At 53.6% G+C, this 21,252-nt stretch overlaps 9 protein-coding genes across 9 annotated transcripts; 5 read left to right on the top strand and 4 right to left on the bottom strand.

Annotated features, from left to right (window-relative positions):
- Positions 1-1,089: 1,089 nt before the first annotated feature.
- Positions 1,090-1,965, top strand: J4E78_003766 (uncharacterized protein; the record flags this gene model as incomplete). Its single annotated transcript, XM_049364402.1, has 1 exon — positions 1,090-1,965. One exon carries the CDS (start codon positions 1,090-1,092, stop codon positions 1,963-1,965), a length of 876 nt encoding a protein of 291 aa, XP_049223480.1.
- A 127-nt stretch (positions 1,966-2,092) lies between these two features.
- On the bottom strand, positions 2,093-2,905 carry J4E78_003765 (uncharacterized protein; the record flags this gene model as incomplete). The annotated part of the gene is made up of 1 exon (XM_049364401.1): positions 2,093-2,905. The coding sequence occupies one exon, from the start codon at positions 2,903-2,905 to the stop codon at positions 2,093-2,095; it is 813 nt and encodes a 270-aa protein (XP_049223479.1).
- A 337-nt stretch (positions 2,906-3,242) lies between these two features.
- On the top strand, positions 3,243-4,452 carry J4E78_003764 (uncharacterized protein; the record flags this gene model as incomplete). The annotated part of the gene is made up of 3 exons (XM_049364400.1): positions 3,243-3,269; positions 3,321-4,163; positions 4,219-4,452. 3 exons carry the CDS (start codon positions 3,243-3,245, stop codon positions 4,450-4,452), a joined length of 1,104 nt encoding a protein of 367 aa, XP_049223478.1.
- A 628-nt stretch (positions 4,453-5,080) lies between these two features.
- J4E78_003763 (uncharacterized protein) lies at positions 5,081-6,726 on the top strand (the record flags this gene model as incomplete). Its single annotated transcript, XM_049364399.1, has 3 exons — positions 5,081-5,225; positions 5,283-5,790; positions 5,844-6,726. The coding sequence occupies 3 exons, from the start codon at positions 5,081-5,083 to the stop codon at positions 6,724-6,726; spliced, it is 1,536 nt and encodes a 511-aa protein (XP_049223477.1).
- A 60-nt stretch (positions 6,727-6,786) lies between these two features.
- Positions 6,787-8,952, bottom strand: J4E78_003762 (uncharacterized protein; the record flags this gene model as incomplete). Its single annotated transcript, XM_049364398.1, has 1 exon — positions 6,787-8,952. The coding sequence occupies one exon, from the start codon at positions 8,950-8,952 to the stop codon at positions 6,787-6,789; it is 2,166 nt and encodes a 721-aa protein (XP_049223476.1).
- Positions 8,953-9,258: 306 nt separating this feature from the next.
- On the top strand, positions 9,259-10,092 carry J4E78_003761 (uncharacterized protein; the record flags this gene model as incomplete). The annotated part of the gene is made up of 2 exons (XM_049364397.1): positions 9,259-9,766; positions 10,007-10,092. 2 exons carry the CDS (start codon positions 9,259-9,261, stop codon positions 10,090-10,092), a joined length of 594 nt encoding a protein of 197 aa, XP_049223475.1.
- Positions 10,093-10,418: 326 nt separating this feature from the next.
- Positions 10,419-12,235, bottom strand: J4E78_003760 (uncharacterized protein; the record flags this gene model as incomplete). Its single annotated transcript, XM_049364396.1, has 3 exons — positions 10,419-11,286; positions 11,341-11,992; positions 12,040-12,235. The coding sequence occupies 3 exons, from the start codon at positions 12,233-12,235 to the stop codon at positions 10,419-10,421; spliced, it is 1,716 nt and encodes a 571-aa protein (XP_049223474.1).
- Positions 12,236-14,631: 2,396 nt separating this feature from the next.
- J4E78_003759 (uncharacterized protein) lies at positions 14,632-18,307 on the bottom strand (the record flags this gene model as incomplete). Its single annotated transcript, XM_049364395.1, has 5 exons — positions 14,632-15,144; positions 15,193-17,037; positions 17,087-17,715; positions 17,768-18,097; positions 18,148-18,307. The coding sequence occupies 5 exons, from the start codon at positions 18,305-18,307 to the stop codon at positions 14,632-14,634; spliced, it is 3,477 nt and encodes a 1,158-aa protein (XP_049223473.1).
- Positions 18,308-18,649: 342 nt separating this feature from the next.
- Positions 18,650-21,082, top strand: J4E78_003758 (uncharacterized protein; the record flags this gene model as incomplete). The annotated part of the gene is made up of 1 exon (XM_049364394.1): positions 18,650-21,082. The coding sequence occupies one exon, from the start codon at positions 18,650-18,652 to the stop codon at positions 21,080-21,082; it is 2,433 nt and encodes an 810-aa protein (XP_049223472.1).
- Between the last annotated feature and the right edge of the window lie 170 nt (positions 21,083-21,252).

The following is a 21,252-nucleotide window of genomic DNA, read 5'->3' as shown; positions in this document are numbered from 1 at the left end:
AGATCGTCGGCCGAGTACCGGCAGCCCCACGGTGACGGTTGAAGTCACAGTGACCCATCTGCCAAGCCAACAAGCATTGCGTAGTCCAGATCCACCACTTGTGCAACTCCATGGGGGTGGTAGAAAGCCATGGCCACCCTTGAGTCTTACCGTCTGCCCTTGAATTCCCTATGATGCCGTGCCGAGTGCCGGCTTGGAGGCGGTGACTGTTTACACGAGATTGCCAAATTGGGCGAACCACGTAATTCATCGGGTTACACACTGATCATGAGCAGCTGCGTAGACAACCGCCAAGGCAGGGGAGGTTGCGTACGGCCATGTACGAGCCCCAATTTGCGCCCCGTGGCTGTGTGTGAGTGGCTTTACAGCTGTGGCCTGACCGCAACGTGCATCACGAGTGGGTCTCGTGCATCGTTTGCCAATCAAGCCGTGCAGACGCGATCGTGGCTGTGCAGGCAGGAGAGGATGTTGCGTTCGCGGAGTGGATGCTTGTATGCTGACGGTGTCGCGGCTTTCGTCGTTTGCTCTTGGCAGGAATGTGAGGTGTGGTGTTGAGGATGAAGAAGGAAGGGTGTCTGACAAGGAGCAGGAGATTCAGGGTGCACGCTAACCCCGCGCTAAGTCCGCACGGGCCGGACCTTCCCCACCCCGTAATGCAGTCGACTTCGTCCAATGTATCATGCCGACAATTTATCGTTCCTTGACGCAGGTTTCACCGCTTTCTACACAGTGCAACATTTCAACTATGTTTGATCGTCACGACCAGTCTCCCAACCACCTACCTACACACATCGCCATTCATGAACAGGTCGCTCTCCCATTGCGTTGTCTCTTCGAGCGTTGTCTCTTCGAGCAATGGGTTCAATGTTGAACAAGCCCTATCTATCTTAGAACAAGGCGTCTGAAGCTTTGTGTATGCACAATGTAGGTTCTGCTCACACAGCTTCATCATCAGTGTGCCAATTCACCCGTGATGGCCATCCCATATCTCCAAGCGATCTTTGCCCTCTCGAGCGAAGCAGTCAATATCCATCAAAACCGCAACTGGAACGAAAAATGCCTCAACGCCCTCGCAGCAAATCGTTACCAATGAAGTCGGGCCTAAAGGGTTTGAACAAGGTTCTCAAAGCTGTAGGACTAACACCCGCAAGCACAACTGCTAACACCAAACCAACCACTCTGAAAGACCATGACGAGATCAAAGCGATCATAGAGCCCTTCAGACATATTTGGATGACCGTTCTAGAGAATGTTGAACACGATTGCGTGAAGAACTTCTTTACTGCTCGGAAAGGCGATGTCACCCACTACTATGTCAACATCGCAACAGATCCAAACGGAGACCCGACTACCGCAAAAGGCCGTGCAGCATTCCCATCGAGCGTGCCTGAAGATCTGCAAACAGCCCTTATGAAGCTCGACCAATGCGACAGGAGTGCATTCTGTTTCCTATCATGGATCCAAGAGGCGCTTCGACCCCTAGGCGCAACGGCAGAATGGGTCATCATCTACCCATCTCGACATACCAAAATCCATGTCAGTTCCGACCCAGACCACAATGACGATGTTCTTCACTCGGTGATCGCAATCACTACCGCCAACCGCGAGCATTACTATGCTGACTTTACGCAAGAACAGTTTGGGTTTGATGTGACGGATTGGTTTGCGCAGAGAGAAGATTACCTTGCGAGACATGCGTATGGTATTGCGCGTATTGCCTCACACGAGGATGAGACTCACACTGGACAGCAAGCTTTCCAGTCAAAGAAGGAGTTCGAGCTTGGTATCTATATCTACGCCGCTTGCGAAGAGATTAGTTGGCCTGCTTATCGTAGGCTCCCGGCTGACGAGCGCATGGCTTGGGTTGACGCTCACACGAGGAAGATTATTGAGGGGAAAGATATCGAAAAAATTTGGAATAAAGTATGGGAGAGCGATGACGAGGATGAAGCCGGTGACGTATAATCAGGCTATCTTTGATAATACATCTCGTAATAACAGACTCAAAATTGATTGAAACTCTCTTGATGCTCGCCTTCACGATGAAGCTACGGTAGTGTATACCCCCCATCAATGACTAAATTCGCCCCAGCTATTCGAGCATGTCAGCAACCTGATATCCACATAGAAAAGAGAAGAGAGAAGACTTACTCATATAACTACTCGCCCCACTCGCCAAAAACACATACGCGCCCTTCAACTCCCCCGTCTCACACAGCCTCCCCGCAGGCACCATACCCATCCACTTCTCCCTCCACTCCTTCGGATGCACATCCAGCATATCCGTCGCAATAAACCCCGGAGAAATACAATTAACACGCGCAAAATCCACCCACTCGACACTCAAGCAGCGCGCTAGCTGCACAACACCCGCTTTCGACGCGTTGTACGCTGCCTGTTTCTGCGGGACGTTGACGAGGATGGCGGATACGCTAGCGGTGAAGATGAGGTTGCCGTGGCCTTGCTGCTTGAAGATTACGCCTGCGGCTTGCGCGGTGTAGAATGCGCCGTCGAGGTTTACGGCCATGATGTGGCGCCATTGGTCTTCGGTGTAGTCTTCGGCCGGGTGGTGTGTTGCGATGCCGGCGTTTGCGACGACGATGTCTAGGCCGCCGAAGTCTTTTGCGATGGTGTTGATTACGCGGGTTATTTCTTCTTTGTTCTCGACGGAGGCTTTGTACGCTTGTACTCGCACGCCTGTTGCGGAGGCGATGGACGAGGCGATGGCGTCGGCGTCTTTGGTGCTGGAGTATAGGATGGCGACGTTTGCGCCGGCTTCTGCGAGGGCTTTGGAGGCTGCTAGCCCGATTCCGCGGACGCCGCCTGTTACGGCTGCGGTCTTACCTTTGAGTGAGAACTGGGCTGTGACATGTTCGTCGGGATTGGAGGGTTGTGCGAGAGGCATTGCGGGCGATGGAAATCAAGGTGGAAAGTAGGAAGGAGGCGATGAGAGTAAAGGTTCGCAACCGAATCGGGGAGCCATGGCGATTTCGATTTTATCGGACGATAGCTATCGGAGTGGGTGTACCTGCTCGGAAAACATGCCTCCATCATGTGGGTAGGGGTGATGTCGTTTAGTGGACTGGGGATACACCCCGCGCAGGTTGACGGTTGCCCTTGACCCCACGATCCCCGCACTTGCGCTTCGTCACACCCGACCTGTGTGCAAGTGTGCTGGTCACAGATGTACAAGATGGAGCGGTCGAACACGATGAGGCGCTGCAGACGATTCGGAAAACAACATGTCTTCCATAACCACCACTGAGAAGGTGAGATGACTGCAGTGCGCTTCTCTAGTCTGAAACTGATTCGTTCTCCAGAACCCGGCCTTCGTCCTTCGTGCCATCAAAGATGTCGCATTTGAGGACCGCGAAGTGCCTAAACTACGCGACGAGCATGAAGTCCGCGTACATGTTGCGCAAACAGGAATCTGTGGCAGCGATGTGCACTACTGGCAACGCGGCCGCATCGGCGACTTTGTCCTGAACAGCCCCATCATCCTTGGTCATGAGAGCTCTGGAACGGTCGTAGAGGTTGGCTCAGCCGTCAAGAACCTCCAAGTGGGAGATCGCGTTGCCATCGAACCTGGTGTGCCTTGCAGGCGATGCGACTACTGCCGATCTGGCTCATACAATCTTTGCAACGATACCATTTTTGCCGCTACGCCACCTTGGGATGGAACACTCGCAAAGTACTACACTGTTGCGAGTGATTACTGTTACAAGATCCCCGACCATATGAACATGGAAGAAGCAGCAATGGTCGAACCAGTCTCCGTCGCAGTCCAGATATGCAAGGTTGCGGATTTGCGCGCAAACCAGACGGTGGTCGTCTTCGGCGCGGGGCCTATTGGAGTACTTTCGCAGGCAGTCGCAAAATCTTCAGGCGCGAAAAAAGTCATTGCTGTCGACATCTCCCAAGCAAGACTGGATTTTGCCAAAGCATATGCGGCAGATGGCGTGTTCTTGCCTCCAAGGGCACAGGAAGGAGCTGACCCCGTTGCGCACTCGGAGAGTATTGCTGCAGCCATCAAAGAGCAATTCAATCTGGGCGAGGGTGCAGACATCGTCCTGGAATGCACAGGTGCTGAACCGTGTATACAGGCCGGCATCAATGTGGCGAAGAAGGGCGGCACGTATGTCCAGGCGGGTATGGGCAAGGAAGTAAGTCTGCACCTGAACCGTGTCTCGCTATTCAGTTGCTAATGAGAAACGCTAGAACGTTGTTTTCCCCATCACGACGGCTTGTATCCGTGCTTTGACCATCAAGGGCTCAATCCGCTACTCGGTTGGCTGCTACCCCAATGCGATAGACTTGGTGGCCTCAGGCAAGGTTGATGTGAAGAAACTCATCACGAACAGGTTCAAGTTCGAGGATGCCGAGAAAGCTTTCGAGCTAGTGAAGGCTGCGCAGGAGGGCGTTTTCAAGGTCATCATAGAGGGCGTGCAATAAGAGTGGACGTGAGTGGAATCGAGATGTTGCATGCCATATCCCCACGTGACGATGGTGGAAACCCCATGTGCCAATATCGAATAGTAATTCTGTCATTATCATACTGCCACAGAGCCATGCGCTCAAAACAGGTTCAGGTGCGCGGAGTACAGTTGCGCATCTCTTCGGCATCGGGATATCGCGTGACCACGCGGGACTTGAATAGCGCCATGAATCGAAAGGCGGACAGAGTGCCGTCCATCAAGCAGATGCAGGCGCGGCGGGATGCAAAGACGAGTCTGGAGTGTCAGGCACCCGATGGGTGACTGTGCCCCGTAACGAGATTCCCCGGGCTAGGCTGATATGACGCAGTTAGCGTTGGGGTGACAGTCGACCGTCCACCCGGCATGACTCGCGCATCACCCCATTCCATCCCGATCGTCGCTGCAACCCGCATTCCACTAGCATGAACCGACGCGCAGAACCTGGGGTAACAAAGCCATGTGCCGGCTGTGGGCACACCCCATAGCCGGGCTATGCTAGACCGTATATATATATCCAAGATGTTGACCGATGTTTGAAGCTTTCTTGCTGATCGATCAGAAGACTCCTCCCGACTATTGTATCCACCGTTGTTGAGGTTGCAACCATGAAAGACGCAGATATCGTTGGGCATGCCATAGCGGAGGTGCTGCCTCAGACCAACAAGTACTGGTTCCAAATCCCGCACTTGCGACGCTTGAACCTGATCTTGTTGGTGCCTCTATTGTCTTCAGCTGTGGCAGGATACGATGGTAAGTAGAGCTTCGCCACGCCTTTGGATACGAATGAATATGGCTGACACTCAACAGGCTCGTTAATGAATGGTCTCCAGTCGCTCCCTCAATGGCAAGAATACTTCGGCCACCCCACCGGAGCGCTTCTTGGTCTGGTCAACGCAGCACAGTCTGCCGGCTCCGTAGTCGTGCTGCCGTTCGTGGGGATACTCTCTGATCGCTACGGCCGACGCATAGTGTTGTTTAGCGGTCTCATCGGTGTGATCATTGCGACCATCATACAAGCGACAGCAACAACATTGGCGCAATTCGTTGTATCACGAGCTGTCGTAGGCGCTGCGGGCATGTTTGTCGTTCAACCCTCCCCGATGTTAATCGCCGAGCTGGCCTATCCTACGCACCGAGGCAAGTACACAAGTGCTTTCTGGACTATGTACTACCTCGGTGCTATCTTGGCTGCGTGGACAACGTTTGGGACTCAGAACCACTCGGGGAATTGGAGCTGGAGGATACCGACGATCTTGCAGGCTGGATATCCACTGGTGCAGCTTGCATTCTTTTGGGCCTTGCCCGAATCCCCCAGGTATGCATTTTGAGTCCTGCATAGAGCTTCATGAGCACTAATATGGTAATCAGATGGCTCGTAGCCAAAGAGCGGCAAGATGAAGCACGACAAACCCTGGCCCGATACCATTCTGGCGGTGACGAACACAGCCCGCTAGTTACCCGAGAGATGAGCGAGATCGTTTACGCCATTCGACAAGAGAGTGCAGCCAAATCGGTACAATGGAGTGCGCTTGTTGCCACCCCTGGCAACCGGAAGCGGCTCTTCCTCGCCGTGTGCGTCGGAGGATTTGCACAGTGGAACGGTATAGGTGTCGTTTCCTACTATCTCACATTGGTGTTAAACTCGATCGGCATAACGGATCCATTTATGCAGACGCTCATCAATGGTCTGTTGCAAATCTTCAACTTTGCCGCAGCTGTAAGCGCGGCTCTCTTGGTTGACCGACTCGGACGACGAACTCTTTTCCTCTGGAGTGGCATCGGCATGCTGATCTCATACATTGTCTGGACGGCATGCTCGGCGGTCAACAACGAGGACAACAATAAAGCGGCAGGGTATGTCGTGGTGGTGTGCCTTTTCGTTTTCTACTTCCACTACGACATCGCATATACGCCGCTATTGATGAGCTATCCGACTGAGATCTTTACCTACAGTCTCCGATCGAAGGGTATCAGCTGCGAACTGCTCTCCATCTATGTTTCTTTGGTCATCCAAGCGTTCGTCAATCCGGTCGGCATGGAGAACCTGGGTTGGAAGTACTATATAGTCTTCTGCTGTTTGCTGGTGGTCTTCCTCGGTGTCACGTACTTCTTCTTCCCAGAGACGAAGGGTCGGAGCTTGGAGGAGATTGCTGAGATCTTTGATGGCCCTGGAGCGTCGCCTGATGCAGGTCTTGTGAAAAAGGAAGAAAAGTTCGACAAGCAGCATATCGAGGTAGCCGGGGTATGTTGATTGGTAGATTGTTGTAACCAATAGATATGCGTGGTGTCTTGGTAGAGACGAAATCGTGCTTTAACCCCATGCAAATTGTGAATCGGAGTAAACATTGGGTCCGCTAGGTCGTGGCTGTCCTGAATCATCGACGTCCGGAAGGAAGTCAGGCCAGAGTCCCCCCTGCATCAGTACATCAGCCTCGGCATCATTGGCATTCGGCCACATCATGCTGTAGACGTTGTTGATCTGTGTCTGTGGGGACTCCTCGGTAGCATGTTCCAACAGGTCGCCAGCGGGAGTCGCGAGCACATGTGCGTCCTGTCCAGTAATCTCAGATTGTAGGAACGGGCCACAGAGACGTTGAAGTACATTCAGGCAGTCCTGAGCACTCGGGTTTATTGACGACAATAGCTGCATAGTATGCATTGTCCGTTTGATTTGCGCGCGCCAACTTGCCGAGGAAGGCGAACTAGGTTCGTTACGCAAACACACGCAGGGTATGAGCGAAGCCTGGAACAAGAAGTACAATGCGTACCATGCAGACATACGCATGGGCGGAGAACTAGCCCAAAATGTACTGATGGCATCAATGCTCATCTCAGCTTCGCGAAGACATCTGGCATACGCCTCTTGCACTGATGCCGGGACAGTATCGTCCATGTCTTGCGATCTGGCTTGCAGTACACGGCGAATGACATACGGTCGATACATGATGATCCTGAAGTTGCTCAGCCGCCACCACATAATAGCATGGCTAGTCGCGAATTGAGCGGGCACGGTCGCTCCACGGCGATACCAATCGGGCACTGATGATTGCCATCTGTCTATTACAGTATCATCGAGACGAATCAACTCCGTAGCGGCTGGAAAGGGCATGGATATGACCTTCGTGTATATGTCATTCGTTAGAATGTGGAACTTGGACTGCATGATGACGGCACTGAACGTTGTCACGTGGTCCGCCTCGCTCGGAGCAGTGCGTGACAGATTAGTCAAAGCCCTGTCGGAAATGTTCAAAGGCAAATGGACTTCAACGTTCTTGTTGGGCCAGGCCAGAGGGCGACCAAATGTGACAGCTGCGCCAATGTTGAAGACAAACATAGACCACCATACGCGCCGGCGGATCTCCATGTTGAGTGGGGAGATGTCCCAATGATTGAACTCCTTGTGTAGTCCTAACCCGATGGCCATGTGAAGGGCAAGACCAAGATAGTTGTACCCACTATTTGGCTTGTTCCGTTTCTGCAGGTAGTTGGACATGAGCGTGAGGGTTTGGACAAGGGTGATGTTGCCAATTTCCAAGCTCTCAATCGACAGGTTAGACTTGGCAGCCATAAACAATCTCCTGTCTGTGTCGGCCGGGCCTGTAGCCGTTGTGAAATGGCCTATTGCAGCGATCATGAACGCGAGCGCATGCCAGCTACGGCCGTTGGGGCGAGGAATGACCTGGGCGTATTGAGCACGGAAGGTGTGTTCCTCTACGATAGGATACGAGATGTGATAAAGGCCGAAGTAACCGTTGATAGCAGCATCGAGGTCGACGGCTCCTAGATCAAGGCTATCCCATAGATCTGTGTACAGCCAGTGCCCATTGTCCGGTGTAGTTGTGCTGAAGCTGGACGTGGGTGGCGCTTTCCGCGAAGACTGCTGAGCGTCGGGAAGGAGCAGTCGCAACATGGCAGCACCTGACGCAACGCCTAGATAGCCCGCCTCGCTCTCATCCACGGTGAGTGAGGCCATGCCATCGACGACGCGCTCGTCTTCTCCGGGAGAAGTATGTGTATGTGTGCTCGCGGCGTCTGTCTCGGCTGGACCGCTTTCCTGGGATTGTTCATCCCAACTGAAGTCAGCTGGACCAGAAGGCGGCCCTTCAAGCGAGACTTCAATGGGCGGTTCGTCGGCTGCGCCTCTTGTGTTGGCAGCATCTTCGTGGGGACATGGCGCGTCGTCGCCCTGGGCGGTCTCGAGCTGTCGCACACGCGCTTCGGCTGCTTGGACGCGTTGTTCTGCGCGGGCGAGTTGAGTTTGTGATCGAAGAAGTTGCTCTTCAACTTGGGTGAGATATTTGCGCGTCAATGGGGTCCTACTGTGACGTTCGTAGAGACAGTGTCTCCTGTTTCTCTTGCAGGGCCCGCATTCTGGGAGCGTCTTGTCACATCGCGCTTTCCGTCGGCGGCATTCATTGCAGGCTTGGTCGCGGTCGTGGTCCCGGTCATCACGTGCGAGACTGTCGGTGCTGTTCATATGCGTCTGGCCCACTCATGCTTGAGGGTGATGTTGTGCTGTGTTGGATTGCGACGGATGGAAGTCGCGGGGTTGAGCTGAGGGCTCACTGACTCGGTGACGGCGCCAGAGGCACGCACAGGCGAGTCATGCCAGACTGTCGTCGATATATCGACATCAGACATAAGCTAAATCTGAAGAGCGCATACATCAGGTCGGGGTCTTTCACTTTCACTGTCTTCCATTCTAGCCGTAAAAGTCACGCTAGTTGGTTTTTTCAAATGCTGCAAACTGACATCACCCCCAATTACCAACACGACACCCACCATGAGCCATTCTTTACCGCCCACACCCATGGACTTCCGCTTCCTTGATCTACCCGCCGACATCAGGCTCATGGTTTACGAGTTCCTGCCAACATGTCTTGCGCACAACGAGATCACCATCGAGACGGACAATGAGAGCGGACTTCTTAAGACGAAAACCACGAAAGTCAAGCTCATTAACATTTGGTATCCTACCACCGTACGACTTATCTCCAAGATCATCCGAGAAGAAGCTACACCAATCATTGCGCGCACTGCGGCTAAGCGCAACAGCGCACTAGTAGTCGACGGCTTTTCCAAGGTGTCGCGATCGGGCCCTAAACTCATTGTCCTATGTGGAGATCTGGAAGTCATTGCGCGCAAGCAAGGACCTCTTGAGGCAGCTTCGGAGTTTCTGACCTGGTTTTTGGAGGCGCGCAGGACAGGATCTAGCTGCGTGACCGCTATGCCCAAGAGTTCAGCTTCGGATCCAAATAGCCCGGCTATAATCCACTGGGCGCGTCAAGCCGGTTGGCATTTATCTCAAATGCGACCAAGAGCCAGAGCGATTGACATTGCCATTGACGCCATGCATGTACTGTCGATGGGCCGTCAAGAAACTGTTGCTTCCTTGCTTCGATTCGAGGATGCAGCCGAGCGACCGTATCTGGCTCAACGACGCGACATCCGATTTAGAGTGTGTACAGCGCCTCTAATGTTTGCAGCTCATTCCGTGTCGCAGTATGTTCCATTGCGCGGCCCCTCTCCAGGTGGTAGATTTGGTTACTTTGTCGAGCACTTTGACCTTGAGTACGGAGAATGGATCGAGGCTTGGGTTCCGCAAGACTGCGTTTAGCAGGTCACGGTACGTTTGTGCCGCGTAGTCGCTTTGTGGAATGAGGCTGACACAAGGTGCAGACAAGGTATTCTGATTCGCTCCTGCGCTCTGGTATCGCTATGATAAACGATTAGCTCGAGGGTGTAGCATAAATATAATAGGATGTGAGGGGTCGCAGAACCTTTACTAGAGACTGTGTATGTATCAGTGGTTCAGACCAACATCTTGATGAAAATGACTTGTATTGTAAGCTGAGCAACTAGAAGTGACTCAAAGTAGGAATGAAAAACAAAACAAACCCAACGATGCAATGCCATGTCCCAAGCCAAAGAAGATCATCTTCATCAGTAACGGGGAATGAAGACGTCGCCAAGTATCTCAACATCGCTTCCACAATCGCCTGTTTCGATATGCCGATACTCATACTTGGCCTCCTCCTTGGGACGTCCGACACCCAACATAAAGTAGTGGTAGTTGATCCTTGTCGACGCAGGTAGTTCGATCTGCGCAGAGTAGTTGGCGTATTGGTATTGGAATTCAGAGCCACCACGCTCTTGTCTCAACATTCTTGCATCCTCCTTCTTCCCATCTCCGAGCTCTCGGACATCGCCAACAACATACAACACCTTACCCGGATCAGAACGAACCCTGAAGGTCACACGAACGTGACAGTAACATTGCGACGAACTGAAGGAATGGTTTATCAGCTCAGGCCAGAAATATCCTCTTACACTGGCGCGTGCATTCGCGGCCGTGTAAAATGCAGCGTGTGACCAGGTGAAGTTCGAGGCAGAAACAGCCACGCCGTTGTTTCTGTCGAATTGTTCTGGAAGGCCTCCATCGGTGGGCGTGTATTTCTGTACTAAGGCCATGTAGCTATCCGCATAGTTTCGTACAGCGGATAAGACCGATTGAAAGATGGCCGGATCGGAACCACTGCGGTAGGTGCCGACAGATATCGTTGGTAGTAGGTCGCGAAAGAAGGGTAACGAGGTTTCGTCAATCGTCAATTGTCCTTGGTCCTGCCACTGAAGTCCCGCTCGATAGAGCTGCTCTGCAGCGCCGAGCGTGGTCACATACCACGGGTTACCGCCGTGATTATTATCCTCAGGATATCTTCCAACGGCAACTCCCTGGCCTTGCGCAATGCCGGTGTTAATGCCGTATAAAGGGCGGAAGGAGTCGGTCACTGTCTTGTGATTGGCTAGAGCCCTGGAAGAGCATGGCTGGAAGGTACTGTCTCTGCACGCTCCCCCCCAAGCGTACGTGTAAACAGAGGATAGGATAGTTCCTGCATCGATACCGCTTCGTTGACCTTTGGCGTTGAGGTTTGCGTGCATGTGCTTCAGGTCCCAGAATCTGTCCATGAGACACAGTATCTGCGGAGCGGTAGCAGCGCAGCCGTCACAGCGTTCGCCCAATCTCTCTGCGAGATCGATGCCTTGAACCAAAGCGCGATGTGATGCTGAGAGAGTGAAGAACGAAGAGCCCTTTGTTTCTTCCCACATATCAAAGCTCGTGTGATTCCAGTATCGAACAGTGTGTTCGAGATCTTCCTGTATGCTCGGCCAGATCTCCCATACGTCTGAGTCTTGATCCAAATATCCTGCGTTCGCAAGGAGCTTTTCGGCATAGATGATGAGAGTTATAGCACGGAGCGCCGGACCATCTTGTTGAGGGCGGTTCCAGGCACTGTTGAAAGCAGTGCCGTTGACGTTGAACTTGGGTTCCCCAAGACCTCCCGACCTAATGCCACCAGAGGGATTCCGAACGGTCTGCAGCTCCTCTTGTGATAACACATAATCGGCTATGTGATCGGAAATCTCTGGGGTGTCCCTCATATCCCAGTACTCGCTATTAGAGCGCTCGATGAGAATTTTGAAAGTCAACGCAGCTGTTCTGGTCCACGTAAACCAGTCTTGACCGTTAGCAGTCTGTTGATCATGGTAGGCTCAAGGCACGTACAATCTGGATCTGACCGACCAGCAACCACCATACCATCGACGATGTTGTTTAGCATCCCCTGCAGTGATATGTCCTGTTGAATCATGATGAAGGCATCAAGTGATTCTTCCCACTGCTGGTGATCGGTCGAATTGGTGTCCGCGTTGACAAAGAGCAATGGGGCCGAAAGCACATAAAGCAGTGAAGCGGCCTTCATATTGAGCGTTGCAGTAGTAACAGTACCGAGGAGAAGAATGGTTCGTGCTGATAGTCTCGTAACAACTCTGATGCGTTATCGATGGCGGCGGTGAGATGGATGGACGGGATGTTTCGGCGTGATGCGTCAACAAACAAGTCCAGCCTGCGGATGGCATCGACGCGCTCTGCGACAGCTGCTACATCATTCATGCTTGCCAGGTCAGCCGTCAATATGGGCGAGAGCTATGAGACGTTAGCAGGCACTCCCGTCGCGCCTAGTAGTCGTGGAAGCCGCAGTGGGACGCGATCAACGCGGGAATGAGCGAGCCAGTCTCGAACAAACCACTACTATAAAGCAAAATGCCTTCGTTTGAGTCTCGAAAATGAGCAAGGAAGGCGCCATAGTATGTTGAGATGAGTGGTGCCGGGTGTGAAAGACGCGAAAGTTCGTGTCCAAGGTAGCTCGTGTCTTCGCTCCGACCAATGACGTCAGGTCGTGGCGTTGACGCGTCTGGCGTCGCGCGTGCCTTAGTATCAACCTCTCCCACACCTTCACCAGCTATGCGACTGCGTAATTTGTCCATTAGACAACTTTTGTTTCAGATGATGCATGCGTCAGCCATGGAGACGTGTCGATCGTCCAGCACGACACTCAAACTCTGCTCGACCATGTGTCCTTGGCAAGCAAGCCACGGAGGCTGCCTATCAACCAGCACTTCAACTTCTTTCAGCAACATCGAGGTGAGACCGATGCGCAAACCATTCGCGCATATTTACATTACTTTGACCACCACGTTCTGGTCACGACAAAGACCATGAGCACACTAGACATGGCTACATCTACAGCAATATCATAAAGGTAGAAGTATGCAACATCTTAGCATCTACTTGTACAGTTTCGAAAGCACGTATGCGACCCGAATTCTAGTCATATCTCGTAATTCCGCGTTCGGAGAGCAAAGCTATAGTTTGGAACACACGTGGGTAACCAGAATCCACTTCTCGACCCTGAAACCAACACTGTGGAAAGAAAATGCCTCTGCTCGCTTGTACCGGTGAAAGACAATTTCATCTCACTGTCTCACTCATCACTAACTCCGCGTACTTCTAACGGGACAGATAATCACTCGCTTCAAACCAGACTACAGAGACACACCTGGACAACATCAGCTACCACACCACCAAATCCTACAGCCGCGCATCCCGGCATAACCATGGGCCCAACCGAACCACCTCCCTCGCTCCCCTCGCCAGGAAATCCTACATCCTTAACGCCGTCCACATCCACATCCATACCGCCAAAGCCCTTCCCCCTCCTCTCCCTCCCCAAAGAACTCCGACAAAAGATATTCACCCACCTCATCCCCAAAACCCAACACCACACCATCCCCCTAAAATCCGGCCCACACCACCTGACCCTAGTAACCACCACAATCCCAGGCATCTCCCTCCTCGCAACAAACCACCAACTCCACACAGAAGCGTCTTACATCCTCTCTCCCCACCTCTCCGCCATTAAAAGCACCGCCCCCACAATAATAATCCACGCAGAACATATGCTGGGAGTAATAAACCTACACGACTCATTCCGTTTCCAACCCACATTCTGGACCTTCCTCTTCCACCGCATAGAACCGCGAAGACGAGACTTCACCACCCGGTCCATCCGGCGTTACCGAGAGGGCGGAATCACGTCCGAACAGCTGGCTAAGAGGCTCAGGATATGGACCCTCACCACCACCCCAGATCCAGATCTAGACATTCTAGAAGCAGTAACAACATTCATCCTCCGAATCCTTTCCTATATAGCGACATGCATCCCCCCACCAACCCTGCACATCTACCCCCCTTTAAACATCCTAATCGACATACCCACCTCCTTCACCGGCGGCCCCATCACAGCAACAACCTCCCTCCCCCGCAATATCGCGTATCGGATATTCTTCCCAAGTCATCCTTATCTGGCTCGCGTCCGGCCTGGCCACACAAACTTGTCCTGGTTACTGCAACGCATGGTGTGTCATGCGTGTTGGGCGTTTGTGTGCCGCCGCGCGACGACGGTGTGCTTGAGTATAAAAGTGAGGTTTTTGGATGGGGAGGGCGGGGTGTTGGGGGGTTGGGCTGGGGGAGCGGAGGGGTGGGGGATGAGGGAGGTTGTGGTGCATAAGAGTGTGCTTAAGGGGGTGAAGAGTGCGAGGATGAGGGGGAGGGGGGTTGTTTATTATGGGGGGTTGGGGGTGGGGGATTTGGTTTGAGGTGCACGGGCGAGATGGGATGTTAGGGAGGTGGGTCACTTCATTGTTCCAGTCAGTGTGGAGAGATTGCTGGATTGATGGTTTCAAAAGAGATCCAAACTTGCATAATTAGGATGGGTATACGGACAGCCCAATCTACGTACGATTATTGCAATCTCAATCATAGTACGAAACCGCCCGTGGTGACTACATTCCAGCTGCGCACGGGATGCGTATCTTCCAATTCTACACACCACCATAGTACCTCTTTTGTCTTGTCAATTTGCCCACTCTCTTCGTAGGCTCTCGCCATCGCATACCATGCCTCGGAGTAGTCCCAGCCAGCACCAAGCTTGGTCAATGTGGATAGTAAACCGAATGCGCGGTCGCGGGCCGCAAGGCGGGTTAGTGTCGGGGATGAGAGCTGGTTCTCTACCGACGGTGTGTGAGAGGTTAGGTATTGGGTCTTCGATGCTGACGTCTTTGTATGAATTGAAGAGGCCGATGACTGTAGCGGAGGGGATATGGTGTCGGTGTTGGCAGGCTCCAGCGGTATGACCTCGCTGTAGATATCCAAGAGGATGTTTGAAAGGCCGACGATGGCTTCAGGGTGGTCTGGGAAATGTTGTAGAGCGCGCTCAAAGTCTGCACGAGCTTCATGCTTCATCGATTGGGCCACAAGCTGTTCTGCGCGCTGAAGCAATGTCAGTAGAGGTAACATCGAAGATATTGGGAGACTTACAGCAGCAAACACGTCCGCCCACAACTCCTCAACACTCTTGCCGCCACCCCACCCCTTGTCAGCGAGCGCCTTGGCTGTTGAGTGTTCCAATGACACCTCTGCTTCAAATATCTCCACTAGCTTCAATGCCTCGGCAACAGCCTCCCTAGCATCCTGGAACATGTGCGCTCTTGCATATAATCCAGAGATGAAGATCCATATGCTGACCAGCAACGAGACTTTTTGACGACGTTCTTGGATTTTGGAAAAGTGGGGATCCGCAGGTATGTAGTCAGCATGTGGTAGGCGCGAAGGCAAGCGAGTGTCCTGTCTGGGTGGTTGTTCTTCGTGACCCAAAGGCGGAGAGGAGTGATCTAGGTTGTGGGCGACGGGTGGAAGTGGTGTGTCACCCTTTTCTATTGACTTTCCTGGAGAGCTAGGATTGGAAATGCGTCGAGGCGATTTTGAGTTTGCAGTATTACTGCGTGCACGAGTGCTGTTTGGAACGTGTTCTGGAAGCGGTGGTACCTCTGGAACAGTGTCTTTGCCGGCCTGACCATCATCCTGCTTGTGGTGGTGGAACAGATGGTGGCGGTGATGACCGTTAGTAGGAGCTGCGCCGTTGTCATCAGTGACTTGGATCGCAGGCGGCACTTCTGGTTGTGTGGTGGCTGTCTTGGAGCTGACCACAGATTTACTTCGATCAACATTCTCTTGCTGAGTCGTTCTGACTGACCCTCGTCCGCGGAAGATACTACCTCGTGTGCCCGAGGCGGTTTTTGGAGGCGCCAGCGACGCAGGTTCCGGTGGGGTCTTGACTTTGTCAGCTGCCGGATCGCCGAACAGTCGACCGTACAGTGCAAGGAGCTCGTCACATCCGTCAACCGCAGCGGTGGCACCATCGGTGATCTCAAGAAGAGACAGCTGCGTCATCTTGATCTGCAGTATGTTGCTCTTTTCGAAGCGTTCCATTCGATCGACAATACCGGACTCAAGAGGCTCTTGACCGGCAGCCTCTTGGAGGTGTTCGCTTCGGAATGCGCCCGAGTCACGGCCGAACAGGACAGCAGGATCGCCGAATTGTTCGAAAGCCGCCTCGCACGCCTTCTCAGCAGCGGTAAACTCAGACCGTGACGTCAAAAGCAGGGCAAGAAGATGCCACACGGGTATCAACTTGCGTTCGCGTCCATATTCAGTGGTGATACCATCCGACAGAACTCCGTCTACACTGACCGTCGTGCCCTTTGTTGCTGGAGAAAGTGCACGCTTGGCGATTTTGATGGCACCGGGAATGTCCCTTGTTTCCGCGAGAACCAAAGCGAGGGCGTACAGAGCTTCCACATTATGTTCGTCGCCGAGATTAGGTGAAAGCGACTTCCTGAGGTACTGCACAGCTTTAGCCTGGATCGTGGCCCGTGCCTCAACTTCGTAAGTGAGCCGTGCCCAGTGTGCTTGACTGATGCCAATGGCGCAATAGGCGGCAGCTAGGGCCGTGGGTTCGACGAACGATGTGCTCGAAGCAATTGAGCGGGTATCAGACGTTGAGCGAAGGTGATCTGCCTGCTCCAACCAGTGCTCGATACTGTGAGCAATCTCGAGAGCCTTTTCGGCGTCATGCCTAGACCCCCATCTACAGAGCATCCTGATGGCCTCGGCAGAAGTCCTCAACACCGTGCTGTCGTCGTCAATGCCAGCCTCGAGTTCGCCTGACTTTTCCGATCGATCCTTGTTCCGCGTGATGATCTCGACATAGGAATCGTAGGCTTTGTATGCCAGCTCAGGCTCGGCTAGAGATGCGTGGACAACGAAGAGGTTGCGCAGGATCTGGGTCGAGTGGTACGTCTTGGTGGCTGCTCGATAGAGGATCTAGATGATATTAGTAATTGGATCTTCTCGGGGTTGACGAACAACTTACATCAAGCACGCCCCGCGCAACACCCTCTTTCCCTCCTTCGCCTAGATCATCGTCGCTCCAGGTAGGACCGCAGAGGAGGCGCCAGTTGTCCATGACAGAGTCCACCCACGTTTCGACTTCATGATTGGTCTCGCTGGCTTTGGGAAAGTGTGTCTCTCGTATCAACAGGTTCTCGTAGACAGCCTCGACGCGTTTCAGCTCCGCCCGCTGCCGTAATCGAGCGTCTGACTGGGCGGTAGGCGTTGGCTTCTCTTGTATGATGGGCGTGGAATCGGGTTCGTAGGCGAGGTCATAGCGGAGGATTGTTGATAGCGAGTCGTAGTAGGCCTTCCATGCTAGTCTTCGATACCGTGCTGAGTTGCCCACGTCTGATGCGGCGTTCTTAGAAGTTGCATCCCAGAACTTTGCCCAGTAGCGGTAGGTGCGCAGAGCCTCGGACGCGTTGATTCGCTCGCTGAGGCCCATGGACTGGTCGGACAGCTGACAGAGACGGACGAGAGACTGTTCTCCCCACATCTTGAACTGGGCCGATTCGGTGTTCGGCGTGGTGGTCGTGGACAGCCAGGGTATTATTGACGAGTAGATCGTGGCTGCCTCACCAATCGCACCTGTCTTTTCGAGCGCGGAACCTGGATCACGTCAGTTCCCGGGCCAGAATGAGGTCACACAGTAAAGCTGTACCCTTGAGATATGTGCCCTTGACCAGACACACCCGAGACCAGCCGCTCAAGGTGCCTGCTTCGCCCAACAGCTGGGTCGCGACTGCCCCAAAGTCCTGTGGAAGCCGCGCAACTGCCAGCCCCGGCTCGTCCAGCACGTAATGGGCCCAGCCGAGGCAGACGTTGGCCTGGAAGGCGTCTTGACCCTGCGTGCCATCTTCTTCGATTGTTGCGAGCAACGAGGGTATGATCTGTGACAGGCCGGTGGTGGAGGCGGCAGAGGAGGCGGTCGAGGGCCTCTTGGTGCTGTGTGCGGCTATCTGGGCGTCGGAGCGCGCTGTGAGGGTGAGGCCTTGGGTCGCCGTTAGCCCTTAGAAAGACCAAACAGAGAGGTTTGCTGACATCGTCGGTGCGGCGCATGCTTCTCGACCTTGCGACACAGCTCAGGCACGTCGGCCCATCGTCCGGCGCATCGAGCCTCGTCCAGCTGCTGTATGTAGCGCTTGGCCTTTTCGCTCTCAGGGGGGGTCTGTAGGTCCTGTAAGCTACCGTTGTTGAACATGACGTTGCTTCGGCGCCAGGGGAGAGGGAGGACAGCACCCTCGACATACCACCATGGTGCTAAGAATATGCCTTGGGCTCTGGACAGGGTCGCGATGTCTGTAGAATCATGTTCGACGAGCAATACTGAATGCGACGACGCCGGCCATGGCTGTACACATGTCACTGACCGACTGCACGAGTCCCACTCTTCCAGTTGGCCCGCACATCCCTGCTGCTCTAGCGCATGCGGTCCGACGCTAACTCCGGGCCTTGAACTTTTTTCTACCAGCCATCGACAACAGCCATTCCGCTGATCAGAGACGAGCTGATCAAATCAATAACCAGGGGAATCGCTATTGCTATGGCGCCCATTGCTTCCGAACTGGCGACGCTGCGAGCGCTCAGTTTCCGCATCTCCTCCACGGCAACATCCCAGCTCCCCCAACACGTGCCTGCCATAGCTGCGTCATTAGCCAATTGCAGGGCCCTCCTCTCTTCGGCCCAGGCCTCAGGTACCAAAGCGACGTCCTCGGAAGCATCCGTCGCTATACACAAATACCGCACTCTACTCACCACTCTGCTCCAAGACCGGACTCCCCAAGGAAGATGGTGTGCCATAGTCTTGATCAAGGCCACGATTGAAGTTGGGGGTTGGGAGACTCTGCAGAAGAGTTTGCCATGGGTGCGTGGTCTTCTAGGATTCTTGAACAAGCCAGATTCGCCGTCGTCAAAGAAGCTCTGCATCATCACCTTGACGCGCATCTTCCTTCTGACCAGAGAGTACCCGACGTTGATCCGCGAAATCACTACTCCGTCGCTATCACCTTTCGTCCAAGTCTGTCTACAGATAGCAAATGCCAAAGCCACCCCCGTCAGTCTGCTACAGATCATCCTAGAAAGCTTCAATGAGCTGCTGCCCCGGCATCCTACCATCTTCCGGTCTTATCTAAAGCAACTTTACCCGCTGCTCGGACGTCTCATCGCACCCACGCCATCTGATAAACTCAGCCAAGAGCAGCGGACTGGAACTAACCATGGGGCGTGCTCGGATATCGCAGCTGCTGCGCGCCAACTCTACGTCCAATTACCTTGCTGTGCACCAAAAGGAGCTTCGAGCGAAGAGTGGACAAAGGCTGTCAAGCACATCACAAACGTCACTCATCAGACGACAGACCGCGTGTTCCGCGCCGTGATTGAAGACTGGCAATCTACGGCACGTGAAGCACCTCTGTCGAACGGTCACACACTGGATGACGAAGTTCAAGACCTGGAGCCGAGCTCAGATCTATCCGCCTGGTCGGGAATGTTCGCGGGTGGCGAACGCTTGATAGGCCTGCTCTACGTCATCAAGGAGTACATCGAAAGCCCCACAGCCAACACGGTGTATCTCAATGTTGGCATGATCGTTGACCTGCTCTCGAGAATGCTTTCCCTCACCATTCCCGTGGCGGCGAGCAAGAACTTCCAGAACACCGTACGTCTAAATGCCCAAGTCAGTAAGGACGAGCGTGAAAGCCTTTGGTTATTGTTGCCAGACGTACATGTCGCCGCGATTGAAGTGCTTCTTGCTCTAGCACACAGATCCCAGAGCAGCACGTTGGCACTGGATCCTGCCATCATTGACCAACTTGTGTGGGTATTTAGTGCGGAAAAAGAGACAGCCCAGATCAGAACAGCATGCTACACGGCAATTGCTGCTTTGTTGAGGAGATCTGGAGTCGCTCTCCACAAGACTACCATCGATTCCCTCGTGCCTCTCATTCGCGCTTGCTGCGACGATCTACTACCGCCCGAGACCGCGGCGCCTACAAACCAACGGACGCCCGGCCAGGCCAAGGCCAATGGAAACAGTCAGCCCCAGACCACTGCCAACGCCGATAGCTTCCTTGGCGCTGCGAAGAACGCCGGCGGCCCCAACGCTGGATTCCCTGGACTCCAACAAGCCGCCCACGATCTGCTTCCGGTTCTACTCTCAAGTATTCCGGCTCAATACCTGTCTGACTCAATGCGCGCTCGCCTGGACCGTACCGCTATTCTCACCCAACACAAAGAAGCCATGGTAGCTAGCGTGTTGAACCCACCACCAAGCAAGAAGTTTGGAAAGCCCGCAGCAAGCATACTACCACTCATGGCTCGATCGTTCTCCGCTGAGATGGATGTAGAGGGTATGCTTAGACCAAGGATGCCAGTCATTCGCCTGGGTGGCAAGGATTTGGAGTTGGATGATGGCAACGATGAAGACGAAGAGATGGATGTTGAGGATGAAGAAGTTGAAGAAGAAGAGCAGCAAGCTCTGGAGCAGGCAGATGACCACTTTGCTGGACAAGAGTTGGACAATCTGCTGGAAACCGCTGGGCAATCAGATACGGCAGCGAAGGACTTTGCTATGGAAGACGCGCCAACACCCAGCAAACCTGACCTCTCAACTCCACGATCAGTTCGCAAAGGTACACTTGCGCAACGCCCTACCATCTCCGAACCTACCGCGTTCAGCGAAACCAAGCGGCCGATAGGCGAAGATGGTCCTCTTTCGCCTTCCAAGCGAGCAAAGACTGGCGAAGACGAGCAGCGCACAACACACCCAATACCTCCTGCGCCAGCAGCATCTATAACCTTCAGCGAAGCTACTCCGAATACAACTCTGGTAGCTACGTCAGATTTCGCCGCTACCAGCACCGCCTCGGCTGTCCCTGAACTTCCCGAGCCAGGTGAAGGAGACCTCGACGACGAGGACAGTGACGATGACAAGATATCGCTTGTACTTGGGGTAGACACGGACGACGAGTCTGATTAGTGCTTGTGTGGAAACAGTAGTTGTATAGTCGCCTTGGCTTGCGCTAGTGTAGTGAAGTAGTAACAACAAGCGCAATCTCTGCACGGACATATATCTCGACCTCGCAGTGACCGATGATTTCCTCATACTAATCCCTACAGCCCGCGCCTTTCCCAATAACCTCCGTCCAC

This window comes from Alternaria triticimaculans, assembly GCF_023758025.1.
Source record: "Alternaria triticimaculans strain BMP 0046 chromosome Unknown scaffold_4, whole genome shotgun sequence".
Lineage (NCBI taxonomy): Eukaryota > Fungi > Ascomycota > Dothideomycetes > Pleosporales > Pleosporaceae > Alternaria > Alternaria triticimaculans.
This window is presented reverse-complemented; position numbering and strand designations above follow the sequence as displayed.